Source organism: Heloderma suspectum, chromosome 3 (assembly GCF_057233095.1).
Source record: "Heloderma suspectum isolate Gila_16-S chromosome 3, 16-S_ref, whole genome shotgun sequence".
NCBI lineage: Eukaryota > Metazoa > Chordata > Lepidosauria > Squamata > Helodermatidae > Heloderma > Heloderma suspectum.
In genome coordinates this window covers 39,726,143-39,753,410 of record NC_139460.1, presented here as the reverse complement: position 1 = coordinate 39,753,410, position 27,268 = coordinate 39,726,143, and the positions used below count along the sequence as shown (strand labels likewise).

The window sequence follows — 27,268 nt, the reverse complement described above, 5'->3', positions numbered from 1 at the left end:
CATCACCTTGCTGGCATGTGAAATGAGCGCAATTGTGCGGTAGTTTGAACACTCTTTGGCGTTGCCCTTCTTTGGAATTGGAATGTAAACTGACCTTTTCCAGTCTTGTGGCCACTGTTGAGTGTTCCAGATTTGTTGGCATATTGAATGCAGCACTTTAACAGCATCATCTTTTAGGATTTTAAATAGCTCGGCTGGAATACTGTCATCTCCGCTAGCTTTGTTGTTACTAATGCTTCCTAAGGCCCACTTGACTTCACTCTCTAGGATGTCCGGCTCAAGTTCAGTGACCGCACTATCATGGCTATCAGGGACATTCAGATCTTTCCTGTATAGTTCTTCTGTGTATTCTTGCCACCTCTTCTTAATCTCATCTGCTTCTGTGAGGTCCCTGCCTTCTTTGTCCTTTATCATGCCCGTCTTTGCACAAAACGTTCCCTTGAGATCTCCAATTTTCTTGAAGAGATCTCTAGTCTTTCCCATTCTGTTGTTTTCCTCGATTTCTTTGCATTGTTCATTTAAGAAGGCCTTCTTGTCTCTCCTTGCTATTCTCTGGAACTCTGCATTCAGTTGGGTATATCTTCCCCTTTCTCCCTTGCTTTTCGCTTCCCTTCTTTCCTCAGCTACTTGTAAAGCCTCATCAGACAGCCACTTTGCTTTCTTGCATTTCTTTTTCTTTGGGATGGATTTCGTTGCTGCCTCCTGAACAATGTTACGGACCTCCGTCCATAGTTCCTCAGGCACTCTGTCTATCAGGTCTAATCCCTGAAATCTATTCCTCACCTCCACTGTATATTCATCAGGGATATGATTTAGGTCATACCTGAACGGTTTAGTGGTTTTCCCGACGTTCTTCAATTTAAGCCGAAATTTTGCAAGAAGCAGCTCATGATCTGAGCCACAGTCAGCTCCAGGTCTTGTTTTTACTGACTGTATGGAGCTTCTCCATCTTTGGCTGCAAAGGACATAATCAATCTGATTTCGATATTGACCATCTGGTGACGTCCATGTGTAGAGTCGCCTCTTGTGCTGTTGGAAAAGAGTGTTTGCTATGATCAGCATGTTCTCTTGGCAAAACTCTATTAGCTTTTGACCTGCTTCATTTTGTACACCAAGGCCATGCCTGCCTGTTATCCCGGTGATTTCTTGACTTCCTACTTTAGCATTCCAATCCCCTATGATGAAGAGGACATCTTTTTTTGGTGTTAGTTCTAGAAGGTGTTGTAGGTCTTCATAGAACCGATCAACCTCAGCTTCTTCGGCCTCAGTGGTTGGGGCATAGACTTGAATTACTGTGATGTTGAATGGTTTGCCTTGGATTCGTACTGAGATCATTCTATCATTTTTAAGATTGTACCCCAGTACTGCTTTTCCCACCCTTTTGTTGACTATGAGTGCTACTCCATTTCTTCTAAGGGATTCTTGCCCACAGTAGTAGATATGATGGTCACCTGAATTAAATTCGCCCATGCCTGTCCATTTTAGTTCGCTGATTCCCAAGATGTCGATGTTCAATCTTGCCATCTCATGTTTGACCACCTCCAGCTTACCTTGATTCATTGATCTGACATTCCAGGTTCCTAAACAATATTGTTCTTTACAGCATCGGATTTTCTTTTCACCACCAGACACATCCACAGCTGAGTGTCCTTTCGGGTTTGGCCCAACCGCTTCACTCTTTCTGGCGCTACTTGGAAATACCCTCTGCTCTTCCCCAGTAGCATATTGGACACCTTCCGACCTGAGGGGCTCATCTTCCGGCGTCATCTCTTTTAGCCTTGTGATACGTTCCATGGGGTTTTCTTGGCAAGAATCCTGGAGTGGGTTGCCATTTCCTTCTCCAGTGGACCACATTTTGTCAGAACTCTCCGCCATGACCTGTCCGTCTTGGGTGGCCCTGCACGGCATAGCTTATGGCTTCACTGAGTTACGCAAGCCCCTTCGCCACAACAAGGCAGTGATCCATGAAGGGGTCAACAGGGCTTACTTCCTAGTAAATGTGTTTAGGATTGTAGTCTAGAAGGAGCATTTGCTCATATGTTTCAGATATATTTTTAAGAATTTTGTCCAGGGCTAGTTGGTTCAGGGAGTCCAGGTTTACACCCAATTGTTAATTGTTTAGTGCCCAGTGAAATTCATGACATTCATTATTTATACATAACTGGGCACAGAATTACACAACAGATAGAGTTGTCCCAATCCAGCAAGTGAGATCTACATGCTCTCACTTGCTGAAATAAATAGCCTTCCACTTGTGTTGCAAATCTGCACCAGATCAATACGTCTCCATCCACAGTCTGATGCTCATCTGAGCTTTATTGAACATCTGGATGCATCTTTTGATGCAAATGGTGGTGTGTTTCTGCATCTGGGGCCACCAGTGGTTACACTTGATGGACAGGTTCGCACATCACACTAAGCCACCCTACAAATAAGCCACAGTGGGTTGGCTGTATGCTGAACAACCCATGGTACTAGGGATATACGAAAGTGACTTGCCTGTTCACGGATTCTGTTCACGGTGGGGAGGGCGCTCCGTCCCTCCCCCCAGAATCCTCGATGGGGGGGAGGCGATCCGGTCCTCCCCCCCAGACTCCTGCCTGGCCAGCTCTGCTCCACGGCGGCTCTGCGGAGCAGCCAGCCAGGGCCATAGCGGCCGCCATTTGCGTCCTTTTAGGCTGCCGTGATAGGCTACGTAAGTCTTTACGTGACTTATCACGGCATGCCCCCCCCCCCGCAAAAAGGCATATGCAAATGGCGGCAGCTACGGCGGCCGCCATTTGCGTTCCCTATTTTTCGCCGTTCTAGCCTACATAAATATTTACGTAGGCAATTACAGTGAAAAAAAAGGAACCGCAAATAGCGTAGTGGGCGCTATTTTCGTTTCTTTTTTTTTACCGTAAAAGCCTACATAAATATTTACGTAGGATAAAACGGTGGGGGGGGGAAATGCAAATAGCGCCCACTACGCTATTTGCGGTTCCCTTTTGGGGGGGGGCTGTAATTGCCTATGTAAATATTTACATAGGCTAGAACGGCGAAAAATAGAGAACGCAAATGGCGGCCGCCGTAACTGCCACCATTTGCGTACGCTGGTTTTTTGGGGGGGGGTTATTGGCTTGCCATGATAGGCTACGTAAAGACTTACGTAGCCTATCACAGCAAAGACCAGAATGCAAGTGGCAGCCGTGGCAGCCGGTCGAAAGACCAGCCACTGCCGTCGCTGAAGCTGCCGCTGGAGCCGCCGCCATCCGGAACATCCGCCCCAGGTAAGTCTTGTCCCGGGGGGAATCCGTGGGGGGGTGGCAGGCCATTCCGCCACGGATTTCGGGGAGCCGAATGCCAGTGCATTCGGCCTCATTGAAATCCGTGGCGGAATTCTCCGCCATCCCTACATGGTACGCCATACACCCAACAGTCGATCGGGCTTGCCGTGGCTTGTTCTCCCCCTCAGTCCTTCAGCCAGCTGCAGCACCTTTGTAACAGAACCTGTCTTGTCTCCTTGCTCTGCCCACTCCCTGCTCCATTCGCTAACCTTTTTTGTTCCCCGCCTTTTTCTTCAGTGCTCCAAGAGTACACAAATGTGTTTGTAATATTTTTATTATAATTTTGTTCCCATTCTTTTGCAAATGCACAAGAATTGCCCACAACTACAACTCAATTGGGCTACAGATGTCAAAGAGGTGTGACATACATGATAGTCTCAAGACAGACCTCCTTTATGTCTTCTTTGGGGGGCTAAAATAATACTGTTTAATGTCCTCAAATAACATTTGACATTTCAAATATTTTGGGCAAGAACTAACTGAAACTCCCTGTTGACTAATTTTGTCATAGCTTATACATGAAACATCATGTTACTTGACCACATGGGATGTGGTCATCCATTTAGAATTTATAGAGTAATGCATTATAGTTGATAGTATCATCTGTTTCATTTTATTCCCCCTGTGATTTTATTCAGTGAATGTCCATGAGGCTTTTGCTTGTGAACCTTTCAGGCAAGAGAGAGTACATTCCAGATGGATCTATTGAATGAGCTAATGTTGAAGGATATTGACTTTGCAGTGAATCCGCTCTATTTATTTGTGCATTTCAGAGCCTATATTGGAATTTTAGAAACTGAGGAAAGGATAGCTGTAGTCCATTATCTCCAGCCAGTTTGGTTAATTTGTACTGCATTACCATTCTTTCAAAAAGTCTATAATGCTAGGAAGGGAAAGGCATTCTATTTATCCAAGTGCTGCGTACTGTTTTTTAGAGTGAAGACTCTGATGAAGAAGACCATTGTGCTATCAGTGACAAATGGACTTTCCAAAGGACAAGCCAAAGATGGTCTCGTGTGGACAACATTGACACCTTCATTCATCAGTCAGACAAACATGGGTCCCCGGGGGACATTAAAATGAAAATCACCACCAGTAGCGAAAGTGTGCTTACTGATCTGAGTGAGCCTGAGGTCTCATCTATTCACAGTGAGAGCAGTGGGGGAAGTGACCACAGGAGTCAGTCTGGAGTCAGCAGCCTTCTCAGGGAGACATTTGACTGTTCGGGACAATACTGTGCAGAGAATACTCTTGCACATGACGCCACATCAATTGGTAGTACGCCTCCACAGCTTCCAGAAGACTCTCCTCACCTTGGGAATGAAAAAACAACACGAACCAGAGCCAAAACTTTTCTAAAGCGCATGGAGACACTAAAAGCCAGAGGTGCACATGGTAAATTAAAAGGCTCTGGAAGGACTAGTGGCTTAGTAATAAGTAGACCTGTGCTACAGCATGAGCCCAAAACCCTAAAGGAGATGCAGTGTGTGCAGATAGGGAATGGAGACCTCCAAAATATAGCAATCCAAGACACAGTCAAACAAGGGTTTTCCTTCTCTGCTAAATCCAGCAGTGAGAGTAGCCAATCAGAGATTAGCAGTAGTGGCATAAGCACGCCTTCCTTAAAGGAACGTAAATATCACGAAGCAAATAAACGAGGTGGCATGTACTTGGAGGACCTGGATGTTCTCGCAGGAGCAGCTCTGAGGCAAGTGATAGATCAAAATCGTAGAAATGAATTTCATTCCCAAGAGAACTTAGTTGTCCATATTCCTAAAGACCACAAGCCTGGAACATTTCCTAAGGCACTCTCCATTGAAAGCCTCTCTCCTACAGACAATAGCAACAGTGTGAACTGGAGGACAGGCAGCATTTCATTAAGCAACAAGACCTGCTCAGTGCCTAAAGAGGCCAGCTCCCTTGCTTGCTGCCCAAAGGAGAGTCGAGTTAGCATCTATGACAATGTTCCAGGTTCTCATTTATATGCCAGCACTGGAGATCTTCTGGACTTGGAAAGAGAAAACCTTTTTCCTCATCTGGATGACATTTTGCAACATGTCAGCGGTCTTCAAGAATCTGTCAATGACTGGTCCAAGAATATATTGCCAGAACTGAAAAACAATGCCTTATCGATTGGTGGATGTGGGCCTTTATCATTCCAGTCACCAGCTAAGATTTCATTAGACTTTGAACAGAACTCTGTATCTGATGGCCAGACGACACCTAGTGATATGGACAGAGATGGGACGTCGCTCAATGAATCAGAAGCTACTGGTGTCAGGGACAGAAGAGACTCTGGTGTTGGAGCATCCCTCACCAGGCCAAACAGGTTTGTAGCCCTTCTTTTTATTGGATATAGGTTAGAAAAATCCTGTTGCATGGAGTTCCAAAGTAGGAAAAAAACACAATTAGAACTATACAACAGTCATACAATTCTCCTATAGTTATTTGAGAAAGAATAGCTGGTTGCTCTTGTAGGAGTAGCCCAGAGACACATGGTAGATCAAAATCATAGGAATTAATTTTTCCCAATTGAAAAAAATATTTTATTTCCCATTTTAAAATTTTAATTTTGAATTGTTTCATATTCCTGAAGTATTTTCCATCTAAAACTTCTTTCCTGCTTACAAGAATGTGAAGAATAGTGTTAACTAGAGGACAGGCAGTATCCTACTAGAAAGGAAGTGTCCTTGGATGGAAGTTGTTCCAACTTTCCCAAATAGTTGAAGCATCGTCTCCCAGGGACTGGCCACGCATCATCCTACTGCGGAGGTGTGCTGGGCTTTTCTAGGGCTTGGCTGCTAGCAGGGTTAGTGTCAGTGCAGCATGGTTATGGATTGTACCCTGTGGCTATGATTTATGCACCTTTGTACTCATGCCATAGAAGTTAATGGAATTTACTGGAACAAAAGTAGATGGAAGTTTTGTACTTTATGAACTTTAATCCTAGTCTGTAACATTTCTCAAACTTCTTAAACAGGTTCTTATTATGTTACTTAAATGCTGACAGCATCTCTAGAATCACTCTGGATTTATAATGGTACAAACAATAACAAAAGAAAATAATGTGTACTTGCAGAAACAATTTAAAAACATCAAACTTAGCACCATAACCAGGCTTCTTACTCAATTGTGCCTTATTTTGTTTGTCTAAAGGCGATTACGTTGGCATAGTTTCCAGATCTCTCACCAACTGAGCCATTCCATAGGATCACTGCAGATCAGCAGTCAGTCAGCTGCTCAGTTAAATCTGCTGCAAAAATTTTCCCTGCTTCGTCTTACTGCCATCATGGAAAAATACTCCATGTCAAACAAGCATGGCTGGACATGGTGAGTACTGTATAGTTTGAGGTATCTCCGGTTGTTTTTTTAGCATTCTCTAATTATAAAGTCTGAAATTTTATTTTAAAAAGTCAAGTATATTACTGGAAACTTCCCGTTGCTTATTTGTTGAAAGTCCATTCTGTATTTCAAAAGTTACAATGATTTTAATTGCCTATTTCAATCAATGGGAAGTGAACCTACAGTCCAAGTACCCACATGGAGAAAACGACATTATAAGGCGGCCTTTCCCAACATGATGCTCTTCAGATGGCTTGGACTGCAACTCCCGGCATCTGGGAGTTGTATCCCAACACATCTGAAGGGTACCAGCTTGGGAAAGGCTGTCATATTCATAAGGAATAGACGTTGGCTATTTAAGCATTATACAAACGTTGCATCATCTCCAAAACTGCCCATCTTACAAATGGCTACTGCAGTGTTCAAGGACTAACACCTCCAATGAACACCCATTTGCGGCCCAATATTTACTTTATAAGGAACGATGAAACTGGGGCCACTTTGCAATGATCACCTTCCTGTGCCATAAAAATATCAAATCTGACTAAGTTATACAGGTCTAACCACAAACTGTATTACATAGTATGATCTGCACCGTAGCACTTTGATTTGGAGTTTATAGCAATTTATGTTCACTGTACAGAGTCATGTAGTGCATAATTGGCATTCAAATCATAGCTACCGCAGTTCTTATGCTTCTGCTACCAAACATTTGAAGGACCCTTTGCATCTAGAGCTGAGAGTTAGGCAGGGAGAGTGGAATGCTTACTCCTAGTCCCTATGACATCATAGAATGTGTGGCCATTGAAAAGAAGGCTAGAGAAAGCTGGGTAAGAACTGCCGGGAAGTCTGGTGTGAGTTGCCTTATACCAAGAAAGCATAGTAACACAGCATTTAGTGTTGGAGGGAATAAACGCAGGCTAGAGCCAGTTTAGAAGAAGTACAAATCAACTTACTTCATTAGTGCTTTTATACACATTGTCAAAGAAGGCTATCTAACACTGTTTAACTACATACACCCCCTAAAGATGGGTGCGTGAGTGTAAGTGAGCGAAGGCATGAAATACAGTTACTTGCTTCCCTCAGGGAAAGAGCACATGTTGCTTGTTGCAGAAGCAAAAAAGGAAGAGAAAGGAACCAATCAAGCTATAGAACAACAAGGGGGATGAACAAGGCAAGTGGCTGTTGATACAACACAATCTCTGTCACCCCCTAGTGTCTGGGAACATGCGGAGTTGTTCCTATTAACCAACAAGAGGAAGGCAGTGGAGAAAGCTGGATAAATTCTTACTATGGATATGTACATACAGAACTAAAGATGGCTCTCCCCTGAGCATGATCAAAGAAGCAGATGGGAATACTAAACAACCATGAAATCCTGTCATCCAGCAGAAAATACTGTAGGTAAATTTGTGTATGAATCTGGAGCTGACACTGTCTACAGCACTGATGATGATTAGACCTTGCTGTAGTCTGTGTCATTTGCTTCATCCACATGGAAGTTTTCTCCAGCATAATCATCATCATGGCATGGAATGGAAATCTCTTCCTCTGCATATATTCTGGCTTCAAGAGAGAGAGGCACTTAATCCCCAGGGGACTACTTGGCCATACACTTCTGATGTTCAGTTTTCTAGCAATTGTTCTGTGGATTACACAACACAGGCTCACTTCCTGTAGCTCAGTTCCAGATTCCACAAACAAAATTCATCCTCAGTATTTGCTCTAACATAACATATTCCAGCTGAGTACTTTATGGCATTAGCTAACCTACTGAGTCCTTAAGTAGCCCATGTGAGAGTGCTAAGGATTATTACACTCGTTTTACACCCAAAGGCAGTCTAGGCAAAGTTGTAACTTTTTGGTCTATCATCACACAGCAGGAAATATAATTCAGGAACTCTGATTCTATACACCATGGAGAAATTCTCTGACTGCACTAGTAGTAAAGCTCTATTTAAAAAAAATCATCAAGAGGAATACACAGCCCAATTTTAACCAAACTCTCCTTAAATTAATGTAATGGCTTTGTAATTAGTGAGATGTATCATGCATTATTGTTCAATTGCAAAGGAGTGTCTAGAGATTTGTGCTAGATATTAGCCATGCAGAAAGTATAAAGTATACTGGCTAAAGAGAAATATCCATCCAGTTAAATAAAGAAGAAGAGAAACGAGAAAAACAAAGCACTACAGACAGAGGTAGCTGCAATGGTGGATATGACTTGCATATGTAGAGCAAGTTGTGAGGATTCAGGTCTCCTAATTTGCTACATTCTCCCCCTTCTCACCTGTTCATCTCTCAGGACATACTGGTGAGTTGGGAGCTAAACTCTATCTTGGTCTCCTCTCTGTCTGTCTCTCCATATCTGCTTATTTGACTCCTAGATGAATGGGGCCATGTGCTATTCACAAAGCCCAAGCATGATAATCCTTTTGGGACTCATTCTGGGGTGCCATTTTGATTTTAGTACATGGGATAGGGGTCAGGAGGCAAGAATCACAGCAAGACTCAAAGGCCCATTCAAGAATAAATTGCTAAAATTGATGTGTTGTAGGGCATTTTCTGGGGTTAGTTTTCAAAGCATTATAATAATTACAATGTTATCAACACAGCTCAAGGAGTCACATCTTTTTTAAAGCAAAGAGATATGTGACTTTGACTACATGCCTTGTACATAGACCCATTAAACTATTTAGAACAATAGTCGCTCTGGCAAGTTGTCAACAGATATAGATGCTCCCATTGAATGGGATCTGACACACAGGGGCAGCAGTGGGGCTTCACTGAATGGTGCTGTTTCATGCCTTTCCTATGCCCCTCCACTTAAAGGTCATAATGCGATCTGAAAATCCTCACTGAATGCACAACAGAATGTGTCACACTCCTGCCAAACTGACCAGGGCATCCTAAAATATTTTGCTACCTGAGACTAGGGATGTACAGATTTTGTAAATCCATTCCATCGGCATTTTGCAGATTGTCAGATTCCTTTCATTCCATCATCTGTCTTTCATTCCATCATGGATAGAATCAGATTTTTTTCTAATTTCCCGAATTTATGTACATTTGCAAAAATTCACATTTGCGCAAATTCACACTTGCAAGAATGCGCAAATTCACTCCCAAATGTGCATGTTCGTGCTTTAGTGCATGGGTGAAATGCACATTTTTGCCAGTGTTTTTATTTTATTATATGCATTTTTCTATGACTAAATTTGTGTAAAATTCCAGGAAGTTAAAAAAAAACACCACAAGTCTGTAGAATCCATTCGAATTGGAAAAAGCCAATCTGCTGCCAAATACATGGGTTGGATTCATAGAAATCCAAACTTATTTGATTCCATTGCAAATTTCTTCCACCTCCCTACCAAGACAAGATAGTTTCCGCACCCTGCATTCCACATACAGTACCAGACTGACGGTTGAATATTGTTTCAATACTGACTCTGGGACAGCGCCCACCACTGCTCTTGAGACCAGTAGGCTGAGTGAGGGGGCGCAGGGCAGGCCATGCGCATACACAGCTCTGTCCTCTGACACCTCGCTATACTTCCTCACCACTCCACCTGGCACTTGCGTGTTGCCAGTGCCAGTGTGCGTCATGTAAACACAGCAATGTATGCACAATGCTTGCTGAAGTGTGTATCCTGAGCTGTCTGTCACTCTGCCTATTCACTCGATCAGAAACCTTTTGCAATGATGGGAAGTACTTCTTCACACAGCGCATAGTTAAATTATGGAATTGCTACCACAGGAAGTAGTGATGGCCGCCAGTTTGGATGGCTTTAAAAGGGGATTAGATGTATTCCTGGAGGAGAAGGCTATCAATGGCTACTAGTCTTGATGGCTATGTGCTACCTCCAGTACCAGAGGCAGTGAGCCTATGTACACCAGTTGCTGGGGAACATGGGTGGGAGGGTGCTGTTGCGCTCATGCCTTGCTTGTGGGTTCCTGGTCGACAGCTGGTTGGCCACTGTGTGAAGAGAATGCTAGACTAGATGGACCCTTGGTCTGATCCAGCATGGCTCTTCTTATGTTCTTATGATGCTATCTATGACACAGTGGGAGAAGTCACACACTGTGACACACTTCCACAAGTCGTAGTGATAGCCACCAATTTGGATGGCTTTAAAAGGTGGTTAGACAAATTCATGGAGGAGAAGGTGTCAATGGCTACTAGTCCTGATGGCTATGTGCTACCTCCAGTGTCAGAGGCAGTGAGCCTATGTACATCAGTTGCTGGGGAACATGAGTGGGAGGGTGCTGTTGCACTCATGTCTTGCTTGTGAGTTTCCCATCAGCAGCTGGTTGGCCATTCAGTGAATGCTGGACTAGATGGACCCTTGGTCTGAACCAGCATGGCTCTTCTTACGTTCCTAAGGTGACTAGGCAAGACAGACAAACAATCCAGGCCAGCAACAAGCAAGCATTGCAGCCTCTGATGCACCAGCTCAGGAGGTTGAGAATGACTGTGGGGCTGGGGGTGGGGGGACAGCAAGGTGTGGGGCTGCTGCCTCCCAGCTTCCACTGCCTGAGGCAGCCACCTCACTCTTTCTAATGGTAGGGCTGGCCCTGTGGGAGGTGAGTATATGTATCATTTGCTTAGGAACATAGGAAGCTGCCTGATAGCACCTGGTCCATTATTGGCTTTTCTGACTGGCGCTGACACTCCAGGGTGTTGGATTGAGGTTTTTTCCCATCATCTTCTACATGCTCCTTGTTTAACTGGAGATACCAGAGAATGAATCAGGAATGTTTTGGATGCAAAACATGTCCTCTTCCACTGAATTATAGGTCCTTCCCTAAATAAGAGAGAACTCCCTCTTGAGGAACGGAACTCCATTCTCCTGCATGACAGAAGGAGAAATTGGTGACCCAAGAGGTTCCATATCCTGTCCATGCCCTCATCTTGCCCTGGGCTTGTTAAGTGTTCACCTCCCCTTCAGTCATCACACAGTTTATTTACTCCACAATTGTCTTCCCACCTCAAACAAGCAAAACTGTTCTGTGCTTCAGTTCCGCTTAGATGATGCTTCTCACAAAGAGGGGTCTGTACCACTTCTTTAGCCCACATGAATTTGCTAAAGAAAACCACTGAATTAAAATCCAAGCACAACCCTGAGAATGTCTCCATAATCAATCCTTTGAGTTTCATCCAGGATGAATTTGGCATGTAATATTCCCTTGCAGTAATTCTATAAATGAATGGTAATGATAAATCATGCAATTTGAGATTACAGACATAATGAGCCACATTGAGAAAATTAACTCTACATGCTTTCAAGTTTAATCTCTGCCATTATATATTGCACTTCAAGTTGTCAAGCATTTGCTAAGGAAGTGTGTTGAGCTGAGTTAGTTGAAAGCTGTGCTGTGGGAGATGCTTTCTTGTAGAACAAATATGTTTGATTGGCACTGGCAGTCTATTGCTGAGAGCATAAAATGTGCAAATTGTAAAACCTGTATATATCCTGCTTTAGGAATCAAATGTATGTATGTATGTATGTTAAACCTTTCCTTTTCCCATCTTTGCTACTCCTTTATCAAGCCCAGTCTTCTACCTGACTTTAATCCTGTGACCCACCAGGCCAAATGTAATTTAGCCTATCAGGAATTTGATAAAACCACCTGGTTTTGCTTCCTAGTTGGGACTGCAGAAACAGCGAGCCCATGATGTATGTCTGGTGAGATGCATTCAACCTGGTGGGTCAAAAATGCAGGCATGACCTAGATAAGTTGTTCCCCCAGAAGTTGTTGCAAGTCCCATTATCCCTCACTATTGGCTATGCTGCCTAGGACTGATGGAAGTTGCCATCCAACAACATCTGGAGGGCCACACATTCCCCCTCCCTGATCTAGGTCACCTAGACAGTAAATCCTCTGGGCAGGAACTGTCTAATCTCTGTTATATGCAGAACACTTACGATCCTGCACTAAATATGTGGCTACAATTCACATTCCTTTGTTAGAAAAGAGATAGCAGTTATGGTGGAGTGATCAGGATTTGAACTGTGGGGAGAAGGGAATGTGAATCTCTCACACACACACACGCACACGCACACACACACACACACACACACACTATAGTCCCAATGAAAAATGTGGTCCCAGCACCAATGGCAGCTTCCTTCCTATATAGATACAGATGGTTTTATTTATTTACTGCTTTTATATGAACTTGAGCACGCTCCAGGAGAGAGCGCAGGACAGGAAGGCCTGGCGTGCTATGGTCCATGGGGTCACGAAGAGTCAGACACGACTGAACGACTGAACAACAACAACTACTTTTATATCCCACCTTTATTCCTCTTACAAGGAACTCAAGACGGATTACATAGTTCTCATCCTGTCCATTTTATCCTCACAACAATCCTGTGAGGTAGATTAGGCTGAAAGTCAGTGACTGGCTCAAAGTCACCCAATGAGCTTAATAGCCAAGTGGGGACTAGAACCCAGATCTCCCAAGTCCTAGTCCAGCACTCTAACCACTACACCACACTGGTTCTAGATATTATTATTATTATCATCATCATCATCATTATCATTATTATTCCAGGGCTGTACCAAAGTTCATGAAGAGGATGAAAGTTCCAGACTACAAGGATAAGAACATCTTTGGTGTGCCTTTAATAGTCCACGTGCAAAGAACAGGTCAACCCCTTCCACAGAGCATACAACAAGCACTGCGCTTTTTACGCAACAATTGTCTGGATCAGGTAGGTTCCTAATTTCTGTAGGTTATGAGTGTACAAAACTCTTATGGCAGTCTTATTTCTAGCTAAATCTCCAAGTGAAGTTTTTCTTTGTGGATTTTGGTTGCATTATTTTGTTTTTACTTCTGATTTGCAATGTCTAGCATAGCTGCAGCACATAAAATATAACAAACATGCTGGAAAACATTCCATTTTGACAATCCAAAATCCTGCAGAAAAGTGGCACTGCAAAACGCCGTTATACAAGCCCTACACAATTACTAGCATACTGTCCCTGTTAAGATAACATTGCTGGCTGGGGCATGCTGGGAGTTGTAGGACTTCTTTGTGTCTAAACATGCATAGGACTGTGCCATTAAGGATGCAAAATTTAGTCTTTATTAACCCTATTGCTACTATTCGTATGTATCATTTATACAGCACCTTATTCAGCTTTATAGTCTTTATTATGCTTGTCCTCACAAGCTTATGAACTGTGGAACTATTGGTCCCATTTTAAAGAGAAAAAACTGAGGCTGAAGCCAAAGCCACATAATATGCTTACAGCAAAGATGGACCTTTAGCTGAGATCAAAGAACCCACATTTATGTCCAACTATGTATCCGACAGAGAGACTCAGAGAACACTTTTGGACACTTTTTACTAGCATTCAAAAATAACGGCCGCCATCCAGTCATACCGTTTACTTGTGTTCAAAAGGCTTAACAGCACACAGTGTGGCCTTTCTTTTTCTTTTACAGCTTTCTCTTCTTTCCCCCACCCCCACCTTGTTGTAAGTCACTTTAGAGAGTCCTCCAGCTCTCATTGTGCACAGCTATTCCAAAGGAGAAGGAGAAGACGAAGCTCCTGCTGAGCGTGTAGAGCAGACAAATGCTCTTCCTTAAGCCACAGCTCACGGGACTGGAGATCCAGGGTGAAGCGCGTGCGAATGAATGCCACGCCCTGTCAGTGTCACACAAAGTTCTTTGATACAGATCTGACTTCTGCCACTGCACTTAAGATGTGGATCAGGAGTTGGGACTGTGCATTGCCATTGGATCATCGGATCCATACTGGACACCCTGTAATCCATACCTCATAGTGCCCCGTCGCAGAGACAGGGCTCACTGGCTGAAGCAGAACACCTAATCCCTTCCCATTTATCATAAACCTGTCGATTTCTAGTTTATCTTCCTGTTAAACAAAATATTTCAAATGCTGTACATGAAGGTACTCTGGGTCATTGTTTCCAGTTCTAGCTAAATATAAGCTTATTATGCTAGCTAATACGTGTGTGTGTTTTGTGTTGTGTTGGAGCGGAAAGGGATCCTTTCACTAGCCTACCCAATAAACAAGGGAAGACGTGGGGGGGGGGGGTGTCAGTGCTGGCTGGTGGTTCTAATGTCAGTGGGGTTGAGAATCCGCTCTGCATTTCAGCCAGAACCATTTAGAACTTTAAAGAAGCTATCCAAGGTGCTGAATTCAATCCCCAAAATAGGTTCAGCACTTTGGATAGCTCCTTTAGAGTTCTGGCTGAAATCCAGAGTGGATTCACAGCCCCACTGGCATCAGAGCCACCAGCCTCCACTGACTGGGTTTTTAATTCACTGTTTGTAATTAAAAAGGAGATAGGATGGCTCTTGTGCAATAAATTTGTGTTCTATTCCTAGTTTGGGGGACTGTGTCCATCCGCCAACAGAACAGTGTCCATCAGCAGAATGGATTCCCCCTCCTCCTGCAGCTCCCCAAATCTGCTCCGGACAAGGCACATTTTGGGGACTGGAGGGGGGAAGGGGAAGTTCCATTGTATGGGTGGTGGTTCGCTCACACAGCATTGGATGCCACCCAGTAGGTAGGTTGCCTTCAGTGTTCCAAGGCTTTTCCCCTTGAAAAGCTTCTCTGCTCTCTCTCAGCCAACTAGCTTTTCTTCTGGAACAGTAAGTCTTTAAGCGAATCATGACACAGAAGCAACACTTTGAAAGAATCTCCCTAAATACAACAACAAGTGAGATCTGTAATAAAAAGGTTGCAGTGTAGAGCACTCCCTCTTCAGGATTCCAGCCACTCCATTCTAGTCCAACCTGCCCCGCCCCCCATGTTTTCCATCCTTCCCCCAACAGTCAGTCAACTTCCCATGGCCCTGGAGTATGCTCAGTCCTCATTAAGCTGTTTTGGGTTCCTCCCTGCCTCCTTAGTGTAGTTTTTCTTCTAAAGACCTTTTGTACTTTTTCAAACCTGAGTCTAGCAGACATATGATAAATTTAATGAGACAGCATACATGGGAAGCAAAGAAAAACTAAGTGCTGTAATTTGAAAATGGAAATGTGCCCACTCTTTTCTTTTCATAGATTTTTTTCTCTCACTATGTCATCTCTTCCACTGCGAAATGAGAGAAAACAGCCCTTAATAGATCCCAAGTGGTATAACACGATTTCACTTGGGAATAAAAATTCAGTTTGTGCACAGGAATTCACCTCAGGGGGATTCCATTTATGAGAACGGCTGTAAAAGGGCAGCGCTGTGCAAAGATACGAGACGGCACATTTGAAGAATTATCAGTTCCTTGCAGAAGAAAACACATGATAAAAATATATTGCAGAATTCCTGTGTAACTAATCTTTCTACCATGTCTTTTTCCAAGCTAAAGGCAAGGAAAGAAATTAGCAGGAAGCCATAGTGTATGGGGGAGTTAAGCCCAAAAATCATGTCCTTCAAAATGTATTATTAATAATAATAATAATAAATTTATTTATTTTGATTTATTTAAAATATTTCTTGGCCACCTTTCAGGACAGAAGCCCTCCCAAGGTGGCTTACAGCAACAAAATACATAAAAACAGTTAAAATATTAAAGGTGATAAAAACATAAAAACAATAAAAACAACAATAAAAGCCAAGAATAAAACCAGCAACAATGTTAACAGCAGTAACAGCAACAATAGCAATCATATCAGTAGAAGGCCAAGGTAAAATAATATGTTTTCAAGGCCTTCTTAAAAGTCTGCAATGATGGAGCATGGCGGACCTCCCATGGCAGCTTGTTCCAAAGGTGTGGGGCCACTGCAGAGAAGGCCCTCTCACGTGTGACCACCCATCTGACTGCTCACACAGGTGGGCAAATGAGAAATGCCTCTCCTTCTGATCTTCACGTTCGGGCAGGCTGATATGGGTGAAGGCGGTCCTTCAAGTAACTTGGTCCCAAACCATTTAAGGCTTTAAAGGTCAAAACCAGCACTTTGAATTGGGCTCGGAAATGCACTGGTAACCAGTGCAGCTGGCGCAGTACAGGCATTATGTGATCGAATCGCCTCACCCCCACCAGTACTCAGGTGGCCACATTCTGCACAAGCTGAAGCTTATGGACCATCTTCAGAGGCAGCCCCACATATAGTGCATTACAGTAGTCCAGCCTGGACATGACTAGTGCGTGGATAACTGAGGCAAGGTCCGTCCTCTCCAGATAGGGCCACAGTTGACATACCAGCCTAAGCTCATAAAAAGCATTCCTGGACACCACAGCCACCTGAGCTTCCCCAGTTAGCTCAGAGTCCAGGAGGACTCCCAGACTGCGCACTTGGTCTTTCAGGGGGAGTGCAACCCCATCTAAGACCAGTTGTAAACCTCCATACGAAGTAGTCAGTTTCCCAACCCACAGTACCTCTGTCTTGTCCAGATTAAGTTTCAGCTTGTTCACCCTCATCCATCCCAAAACAACATCCAGACACTGGTTCAAGAGTTCCACAGCCTCCCTGAGATGTGCAGATGGAAACGGGAGGTAGAGCTGAGTATCATCTGCATACTGATGACATTTCAGCCCAAACCTCCTGATGACTTCCCCCTGATGACTTCCCCCAGCAGTTTCATGTAGATGTTAAAAAGCATGAGGGACAAGATAGAACCTTGCAGCACCCCACACGCTAATGGCCGTGGGGTAGACCCGAAGTCCTCCAGCACTACCTTCTGAGGCTGCTCCTCTAGAAAGGACCAGAACCACCTTAAAACTGTGCCTCTCAAGCCCAATCCAGATAAACCATCCAGAAGGATACTGTGGTCGATGGTATCAAAAACTGCTGAGAGGTCCCGAAGAACCAACAAAGTTGCCCTCCCCCTATCCATTCCCTGGCGTAAGTCATCAACCAGGGCGACCAAAGCTGTTTCTGTCCCATAACCAGGCCTGAAACCTGATTGGAATGGATCTAAATAATCAGTTTCATCCAAAACAGCTTGGAGTTGTGAGGCTGCCACATGCTCCAGCACCTTGCCCAAAATGGCAAATTTGACAGGACAGTAATTATCTGGAGCCATAGGATCTCAATTTGGTATTTTCAGCAAGGGCCTCACCACAGCTTCTTTCAAAGCTGCAGGGACCTCACCGTCCCTCAAGGAGGCATTTACCACCTCAGAGGTCTAGATATCCAGCCCATCTCTGGCAGTTTTCACAAGCCAGGATAGGCAAGAATCTAAAGGGCAAGTAGTAGACCTCAGTCCTCCAAGCAGTTTGTCCACATCCTCAGGTTGCACAAGCCAAAGGGTATCCATAACAGGTCTAGATGGTGCACCAGCCCCATCCATATCAGACTCTGTCAAAACAACAGCATCCAAGCCAGCACGGATACGAGCGATTTTATCTGCAAAGTGCGTGGCAAATTGTTCACAGCGGGCTTTTGAGGGTTCAAATTCTATTGTTCTAAGGCCTACACCCAAGAGGCCTTTAACCACACGAAAGAGCTCTGCTAGATGACACTGAGCAGATGCAATGGTGGCGGAGAACTAGGATTTCTTCACCATCACCGCCACAGAATAAGATCGCAAGTGGATTCTTTCCTGTGTTTGATCGTATTCGTTCTGAGTCTTCCACCATTTGCGCTCTAATCGTCGACACAGTCGTTTCATTGCCCTCAGCTCCTCAGAATACTAAGGAGTTGACTCGGTTCTATGACTAGGTCGAGGATGTTTGGGAGCAATCATATTGATAGCCCGATCATCTCCTCATTCCAAGCAGTGACCAGGACCTCATAAACATCTATATACTGCCTTATTTGCTGAAAAAAGTTATCAATTTAAAACAATAAAACCTTTAAAAACTAAAAAAAGAACATTAAAAACAGTAAAACATTAAAATTACATAATTTAAAAGGCTAATTTTTAAAAAAAAACGTGTCTTCACACCCTTTCTAAAAGCCAAGAGAGGAGGCGGCAATCACTTCTTGGGGGGCAGTTTGGGAGCAACACAGAATCCCAGAGTGCAGTAGTCCTGAGCTGAGTCCGCACTGCACGTGGTTTCACTGAATTAAAAAAACCTACCACTCATAGCTTCACTTCATGTGATTACAAGTACGTTTACTTTGGCCATAATTATGGCAATTATGGATTACCTTTTTTGAAAATACTTGCATATAATGTGTATTTTTCTCTCTCTTGATAATGACGAATGGCTACACAGTTACTTTAGTACATGGCATATGTTTCAGGTGGGCCTCTTCCGAAAGTCAGGTGTGAAATCTCGAATACAAGCCCTACGTCACATGAATGAAAGCTCCCCTGAAAATGTCAGCTATGAAGACCAGTCAGCGTATGACGTGGCAGATATGATAAAGCAGTTTTTCAGAGACCTCCCCGAGCCTCTTCTTACTAGCAAGCTAGGAGAAACTTTCCTCCATATCTATCAGTGTAAGTACTGAGATTGTGTCTGTTAGCAATAAATAAGAATGTGATGTGGAGTCTCAAGCCTTCAACTCATTAAATTCTAGGTCTGAATTAAGCCTGATGTGCTCAGTGTGTTAATATTAACAACATCAAGTATCCCCCCGCCCCCGCGCTCATTTTCCCTGGCAGTTTGGGGTACTACCATTGGCCCTGATCTGAGAAGAAGCAGGGCCAGCCCAAGACATTTTGCTACCTGAGCCAAAGAACAAGATGGCGCCCCCTCCCATTTCATGTACAAAAGCCGACTGGACCAGCAATTGAATATTTCTTCAAAACTGGAAATAAAACAGCGTCCTCCACCACCCTTGAAGACAGCTGGCTAGCTTAGGGGGCACAGGGCAGGCTGTGTGGCATGCAGCTCTCTCTTCCAAAACCTTTCTGCTGTGTCCCAGCATCTGCTGCCTGAGGTGACCACCTCACTCTACCTAATGGCCCTGAGAGGAGGAAATGTACACACCAATGGGTGTGGGAAATTGGTGTAGTCAGATCTTCTTAACTAGCACCACTAATTAGTATGTGTGTGGGGGGGATTGCTTCCCCTTCCAGCCCACATTGGTATGATCATATTATGCCAGCATTTTGTCATCTTCAGTTCCTTCCTGTCTATTTCTGGGTTTGGTTCGCAAGGACTTGGGGCCAGATTATGGAAAGTATCGCCTCTTCCCATATATAAATATCCAGTGCCTAAATCTTCAGAGACCCTTCTGTGGATGTCCCCTACCAAAGGAGGTCAGACAGGCTGCTACTACTTTCTTTATGGTGTTACCCCAGTTATGGAATGCGCTCCCCAGAGAGGCTCGCCTGGCACTGATGCTGCTAGAGAAAGCCGTCTCCCATGTAGGTAATCTTCATGCCTCAGCATGAAGTCCTACAATTCTGGCTGGGGCATGCTGGCTGTGGCTGGGACATGCTGAGAATTGTAGGATTTTTTTTCTGTCTCAACATGCATGAGATTGAGCCCTTAAATAACAAAAAGCAGTTTTTTAACTTGCTTGCCTGGTAATATTAATTAGTAGTACTAATTGCTAATATTAATTGATTGCTGGTTACCTGATCTTTGTGTAGCTCTCTTAGTCACAGTGCATTTTTTACATATTTGATTTTAGAATCAATAATCTTTACAAAGTTGAATTACTTATTTAGGCAGGTCTCCCACAGTAATGCATATGGGAGGCTGCAAGTGATTGGCTCCACTCCTGAGCAGCCATTTCCGCTCAGCTGGTGGACCTAAAGAAGGCCCCACTAGCTTGATGTTTGCCCAACCACTATTTTGTCCAAAACACTGAACTGCCCTCAGCCTAGGGATTCAGAGCTGTAATATATTATTCACCCTTATTTTCCCTCTAAAAACATTCAAATGAAATACTTGACCATACATGTCCACTCAGAAGTAAGCCCCACTAAGTGAAATAGAGCATACTCTGAGGTCAGTGGTATAGGATTGCTGCCTGAATCTTCGAACTAAGAGAAGACGAAAGGCTTGCTGAAGCATATATTGCAATGTTATTTCTCCTATTTTGTCATTGGTTTTGTGTCTGATTTACACTAGGGAATACTGAAGACAAGCTGAGTAGCCTCTGAATTAACTTCGGCAAGTGGAATATTCAAGGATCCTCATTTGTGTGTTCATTAAACTTTTCCTCAACTGTGTACAGAAGCGCAAGCGTTCCCCAAGCTTCCCTCATAGTTGTCATTGTTGTTTTTAATCTGGCTGACTGACAACACCTAGAAGAAGAGCGTGTAAGGTTATGGCATTGCACTCTCCAAAGGAAATGAGGCGCCTGTTCATTGCATGACCTCTCCACTTCCCAAGATTTAACTCTAGCCATAAAACTGTTCAGATGAACTCTGCAGGGATCGAAAGGGCTTATAAAAACCTTTGTATTCTGCCAGTCCTGTAGGAGCTGGTGTGGTGGTTTCACTTTGCGTCCCTGCTGCTGAAAGTATTTGTACTGTGCTTACGCTACCAACTGTATTTGTATTGGGTTTTATTGTTCTTTATATGTGTATTTTATTGTTATTTGTATCAGATTGCTTTTTGTGGTTTCATGTTGTGAATCATCTTGATGGTGCTAGTAGACAAAAAAATGCTACTACTGCAGCTGAGTTGGACCCAGACATAGCCATACATAGAGCAGACCCACTGATGAACAGGTCTCATTGATTTCAGTGAGTCTAATCGAAGTAGGACTAAATCTGGATCCATCATCATAGAGAAGGAGGAGGAAAAATAAAGAGAAATATAAGACCCAAACGAGGCCTATTTTATTTATTTGCTTACAGTATTTATATACCATCCAATAACAACAACAAAAAATTGTTTGGGCAATTTACGGTATTTGGGAGCTCCTTTCCAAATCTTGATGTGGAGGTGCGTGGGATGTTTTCCGTCCCAGTGTCCTTGAAGTCATTGGCTTGAAGTGGAAGGAGCTGTAGCTCAGTGGTAGAGCACGTACTTTGCAGGCAGAAGGTCCCAGGTTCAGTCCTCAGCATCTCCAGGTAGGGCAGGAAAACCTCCTGCCCGAAACCCTGGAGAGCTGCTGCCAGTCAGTGTCGACAGTACTGGGCCAGATGGATGAATGGTCTGACTCAGTAGAAGGCAGCTTCCTATGTTCCTGTGGAAACTGGAGCCTGAAATTCAGCAAGGGCCAGGTACTGCTATGTTGACCAGGCAAAGACAGGAGGCCAGGCATATGGAATTTATAACAGTTCTGGCCAATCCAGAGGTGGTTAATGTTGCCCAACTTCTATGCCTGGAGAGGGCACAGAAGGCCTTCACGTAAACAGTCCTATGGTCAACAAACTCAGCTAACTAGGCCTCAGGCTCATGCACTTAAAAAACAAACAAACTGTTGCTTGTTTTATTGTCAGTGATATTTCTAAAGCTGCATTTTAAAATCATATTTTCCCCATGTTTTAGCTGCTCTGATATTTATCTCTCTTTTTAAAACTATTCTAAATTATTGTTGCTTCTTGTTAATTCCTTTACTGTGTTTTAACATTGGTTTAATTGTGTTGTTTTTATGATGTCTTTCACCCTGAGAGCTTCGGCTCTGGGGTGACTTGTATATTGAATGAATAAATGCATGCAGTGCTAAGCGGGTAGCCATTTTCTAGACCATACAAAGTGGACGGCATTGCACGAAAGCTTGCAAGGTGTGAGCAAGGAAAAGTTAAACTCCTGTGTTTTCAAGGTGCAGTTCTCTCCAAGAGGTAATCTGGATTTTGGAAGTTAGATCACGCATGATGTTCCAACAATGTTGTTTGCTTTTACGATCAAATTGTATTAAATGGCACCTCTTATTCCTCAGATGTTCCAAAAGAACAGCGGCTTCAGGCAGTTCAGGCTGCCATAATGTTGATGTCAGATGAAAACAGGGAGGTTCTGCAAACCCTCCTGTGTTTCCTGAATGATGTCACTTCTGTGGAAGAGAATCAAATGACTCCCATGAATATAGCTGTGTGCCTGGCCCCTTCTCTTTTTCACCTCAATATAGTAAAGAAAGAAAGCTCACCACGGTAAGGATTTGCTTGCTAGTTCCCTTTGCCTTTCCTGCCCTGGGCTAGACATAACCTTGACTAAATGGCCAACGGCTAAATGTTAAATGATCTTTGTGTTGGTTTTGGCATTCATTTGGATATCATCTTGGCAAATGGACTGCCTTTTATTGCTGTCATACATAGGCATACATAACGTAAAATTACAAGTTTAGTAAAAGCATAAGCGTAAGTAAGGAATGGTTCATGAAGGTTTCTTTTTTTACATAGAAGCACTCATCCTGAGTTGCCCTGAGCAACACAGGCACATAATTGTGAACTGAGTGGTACACAGCAGCAGCTAATAGCCATTTCCACAATTGGCACAGCACTTTTCCCACCTGCCACTGTAATGGGAATCACTGCTAGGTTTATTGACATACTGTTGGAGTTCAAAGGTAGGCATGGTTGGGCACCTACCAAGGGCCCACACACCGGCAGGGGCCCACTGACAAGACCCTCCTGGAGTTGTTCCTTCTCTTCACCATTGCACCCTGCTTGTTCACTTGCCTCTCACTCTGACTCAAAGAATGATGGCAATGGTGAGGAGGAGGAGGATCCGTAGGTGCCACTGCCAACTTGCTCGCTGTCTGTCTGCCTGTCAAGGAAGCAAGAGGTAGCAATGAGGAGGAGCAAGAGCAGCTGGTGACCATGGTGGTATGAGGGTAGACTGGTTGAGGGAGGAGCCCCATTGGGGGTGTTTTGCCCAAAGGCCCTCAGAAACCTGGAGCTGGCCCTGGTTGGATCACTCATTACTTTCTTGGCAGGGGGTGGAGAGGTCTGTATCTGCCAATCTGAGGACAGACAGAAGTGCTCACAATCAGGAGAAATGTCCATTTTCTGCTTGCCTTTTAGCAACACAAACCACAACCTTTGGGTGTTGTTGAATGTGTTTTATTACTCCTGATAGTGTTGCTTAATTTTATACTAGTTAGAGAGCAATTCTATGGTCATTAGACACTGTCATGGATTTCCATGGCCATGGGATTTCTTGGTTTCTGAGAACCAAGGTTGTCTGGCCTCAGTTCCCAGAAACTGCGCTGTCCTCCCCCTCATAGTCAGCGCAGTTCTTTCCGTGCTGCCACCATCTCCATGTTCATAAACAGAGCATGGAGAGGGAGAAAACAGGGCATTCCTGGGGGTGGGGAGGGGAGGAGCTGCTTTAGACAGCTTTCTATCCAGTCTCCAGGTCCCTTCCCTTCCCCTCCCCAAAGCTGCAGCTAGACACCTGAAAACGCACGTCTAGCCACAAAGGCAGGCGCAGCTCTATCCTCCATCTGCCCTGCATTGGATACTCGGTAGCCTCTAATTTTGGAGGCTACTGACTGTCTCAATAGGATTGTGCCCTTAAAGGCTCATGCCATTTCACAGGCAGGGTGAAGGGATGGTTTTGGAGGTGAAGCTTCAGAATGCCCTCTTCCCACCACCACCACCCCATGACTCTGCCCCTACCCCATTAGGCATTCCCAGATGCCAGCCCACCTGCACAGCATTCCCATTACTCCCTCATCCTACTTTGACCTCCCTGCCCCTCCCCATTAGTCTTCACAGTTTTTTCCATTTTGGTGAACATAGAGAAATTCCAGGTCAAGGAAGCAGGCTGAAGCCCACTCCTTGCTCCCCTCAGCAACTTGATCAGCAGGAGTGATCAGGAAAAAGATGGCAGGATAAAGAAGTGGAGCACAGAGCTTAAAAAGGACTGTACTTGTACAATAGTGCATCAGCACAGAGTTAACATTACGATGATGTGTCTCATTTCTAAAAGGCAGGGGAGGGAAACCTGTGGCCCTCTAGATGTTGTTGGACTCCAGCTCCCATGAGCCCTCGCTGCCATGGCCAGTGGTCAGGGATGATGGGAGTTGTGGTGCAACAACATCTGGCAGGCCAAAATTACCCCATCCCAGCTAAAACATTTGGATGCCACTGCAGTATAGTAACAAACGTCATTTGATCTTCGTTTAAAGCAGGGGTGCAGAACCTCAGGCTGGGGGTCAAAACTGGCCTACCTGGAGTCCCAATCTGACCCTCTGGGGTTCCCCAGAAGGCCACACCCCCTTCCCTTGACCACCAACCATTTGGTGGTTTTCCAGCTTTTGTGCACTTTTTCCCCCATTCTGAAACGCCTCTCCTAAGGCTTAGCTACTGGCAGTAAGAGCTTTAAGCTAACATCTGCTGGTGGTTTTGGCTCCACCCCTTTTTGCCCTCAGCCCCGCCCCTTTTGCCTTTGGCCCAACCTACCACTGGAATGTGGCCTCAAGGGTTTCTCTGAAATGGAATTCCACCCTCGGGCTGAAAGAGGTTCAACGCCCCTTCTTTAAAGAGCTGTAAGAGGCTCAAGAGAATGATCTCCATCAGTCAGTAGTGCCTGAGCATCAAAGCCATTGTGTTATAGTGGTTAGAGCACTGGACGTAGACCACACAGATCCAGATTCAGCCGTGAAACTTACTGGGAGAGCTCAGGCCAGTTGCTGTCTCTCAGCTTAACCTATTTCATGTTGGAAAGGGTAATAAGAGCTGGTGTGAAGATAATAAGAGCAGAAACATGAATGGCACCCTGAACTCTTTGCGGGAATAGAATGAGATACTAATGTAATAAATAAACAAACAGACAGACAGACATGAAATGCCATATGGTAAACTTGTTTAATCTGGAACCATTGTTATCCCTATTTATTTATTTATTTATTATATTTATAATATGCCTAATAACCAATATTCTCTGGGTGAATTACAGCTAAAATGCCATACAACCAGCTGAAAATATAAAATACAATACAAATCTTTAAAATATTAAAATACAAATTTGAGCTCATTCAGTGGCGCACCCCTTTTGTGCACAGGATGACGAACAAGCATTAAAAAAACAATCGCTCAAATGTTGTTGGTTCCACTACAGTGGTTCCCTGATCTATGCCACCTTTTTCAGGAATGAGGTAGTATTCGCCTTAGAATTATAAGAGTTAGAAGCAGTGGAGGCTGGTGAGGCTGTGATTCCGTTCCGAGTTTCAGTCAGAAACAGCTGGAACTCTAAAGGAGCTATCAAAGGTTCTGAACCTTTGATAGGTGCATTGAGCAGGGGGTTGGACTCGATGATCTTATAGGCCCCTCCCAAGCCTGCTATTCTTTGATTCTATGTGTCTATGAACCCATTTTGGGGATAGGATTCAGATAGCTCCTTTAGAGTTCTGGCTGGTACTGAGTAAAACCCAGAATGGAACTATAGCCCCACCAAAATTGGAGCCACCAGCCTGCACTGGTTGGAAGGGACTTTGGAGATCATCTAGTCCACCTCCTACTCAATGCAGTTCACAGCATCACTGACAGATGGCTATGTGGCCTCTGCTCAAATGCCTCCTGTGAAGGAGAATGCACCACCTCCCAAGGCAATTTATTCTACTGCCAAACAGCCCTCATTGTTAAGACAGTTCTCCTAATTTGTAGCTTAAAATTGCTTCCTTGCAGCTTCCAACCATTGCTTCTAGTGAGAACGACTATATAGATGTGCCTCTCTGGAAATGTAAGTCATTTCATGAAGGAATTCCACCAGCCATTCTCTTTTATGAAGGCCACATATAATACGCAGCATTCACACTCTTTAACTTTTAGTCCTTATTACTTCACACCTTGAGAATATTTAAGGATATCTTTTTCCTCAGTAATAACAAAAAGGGTCTTTCCTCAACTCTTATGATGTGATAAAAGTAGAGTATAAAGGACTGTCTGTGGTTTGGTACCAAAAGGTATATGTCACAGCTTTTACTTTCATCTGAAGAAGACTCTGTTCTTTTATCTTACTTGAGATGCCAAATTTATTTGCAGAGTAATACAGAAGAAATACGCAACAGGGAAGCCAGATCAGAAAGATCTCAGTGAAAACCTGGCAGCTACTCAGGGACTTGCACACATGATAACAGAATGTGATAAACTTTTTGAGGTGAGTGAAAGATTCAGATAGCATTATTCATGAAGGTAATAATCATATGGGAGCATACTTTGAAGTAGTTAGCCCATACTGTTTTTCCCACTTTGGCCTTGGAATAATAGTTCTTGGAGTACTTACTGAGTTGTGCCAGTGGAAGCTTCTGTGTGTCATTTCCTTCCAGCCTTTCTGCAAAGTTGTTTATTCATGTATTCATGTAGACTTATAGCTCACTATATTCCAAGGAATCTAGTAGGATAAGAACTGTTATACTTAAAGGAGATAGACCTCTTTCATGAGCAGAGCCAAAACAACTGCCTAAAAACACCTCCATTTTTCAATGTGATTTTGAGTTTGTTCTCAATGTTTTTTCTATTCTTAGGTCAAAACCTGGATAGTAGAATTAGCTGTGCAAAAGCCCTGACGGTTGGTTTTCAAGGCTACCTCTACGCTGTCCTTAGTGTCTAGGAGTTGGATAAAAACCACGTTCACTTTTTGTGTAATTTCTTTAGCTGTTTGACAACAGGTTCCTCATCAAACTACCAAATTTGGCTCAGCCATATTTACAGTATGCAGGAATTATCCAAAGAACACCTATTTTGAAGTCAGTGCCATCAAAATTAATGGGACAGGGTCCAAATCATATGATCTGAAGTACCTCCCATCAATGGTCCCCACTGACCCTCAGTTGCATAAATGTTTGCAATCACATGGTGAGCATAACTAGGGATGGCACCGACGCC

The 27,268-nt window shown here is 43.9% G+C and overlaps 1 protein-coding gene across 1 annotated transcript in view; it reads left to right on the top strand.

Annotated features, from left to right (window-relative positions):
• STARD13 (StAR related lipid transfer domain containing 13) overlaps positions 1-27,268 on the top strand; it is a 162,881-nt gene that overhangs the window by 117,324 nt on the left and 18,289 nt on the right. Inside the window, exons 5-10 of the mRNA XM_084843010.1 lie at positions 4,262-5,655; positions 6,483-6,656; positions 13,228-13,387; positions 18,835-19,033; positions 22,381-22,588; positions 26,426-26,540. Coding sequence (XP_084699136.1) covers positions 4,262-5,655; positions 6,483-6,656; positions 13,228-13,387; positions 18,835-19,033; positions 22,381-22,588; positions 26,426-26,540 — 2,250 coding nt within the window. The remainder of the gene's footprint in view (positions 1-4,261; positions 5,656-6,482; positions 6,657-13,227; positions 13,388-18,834; positions 19,034-22,380; positions 22,589-26,425; positions 26,541-27,268) is intronic.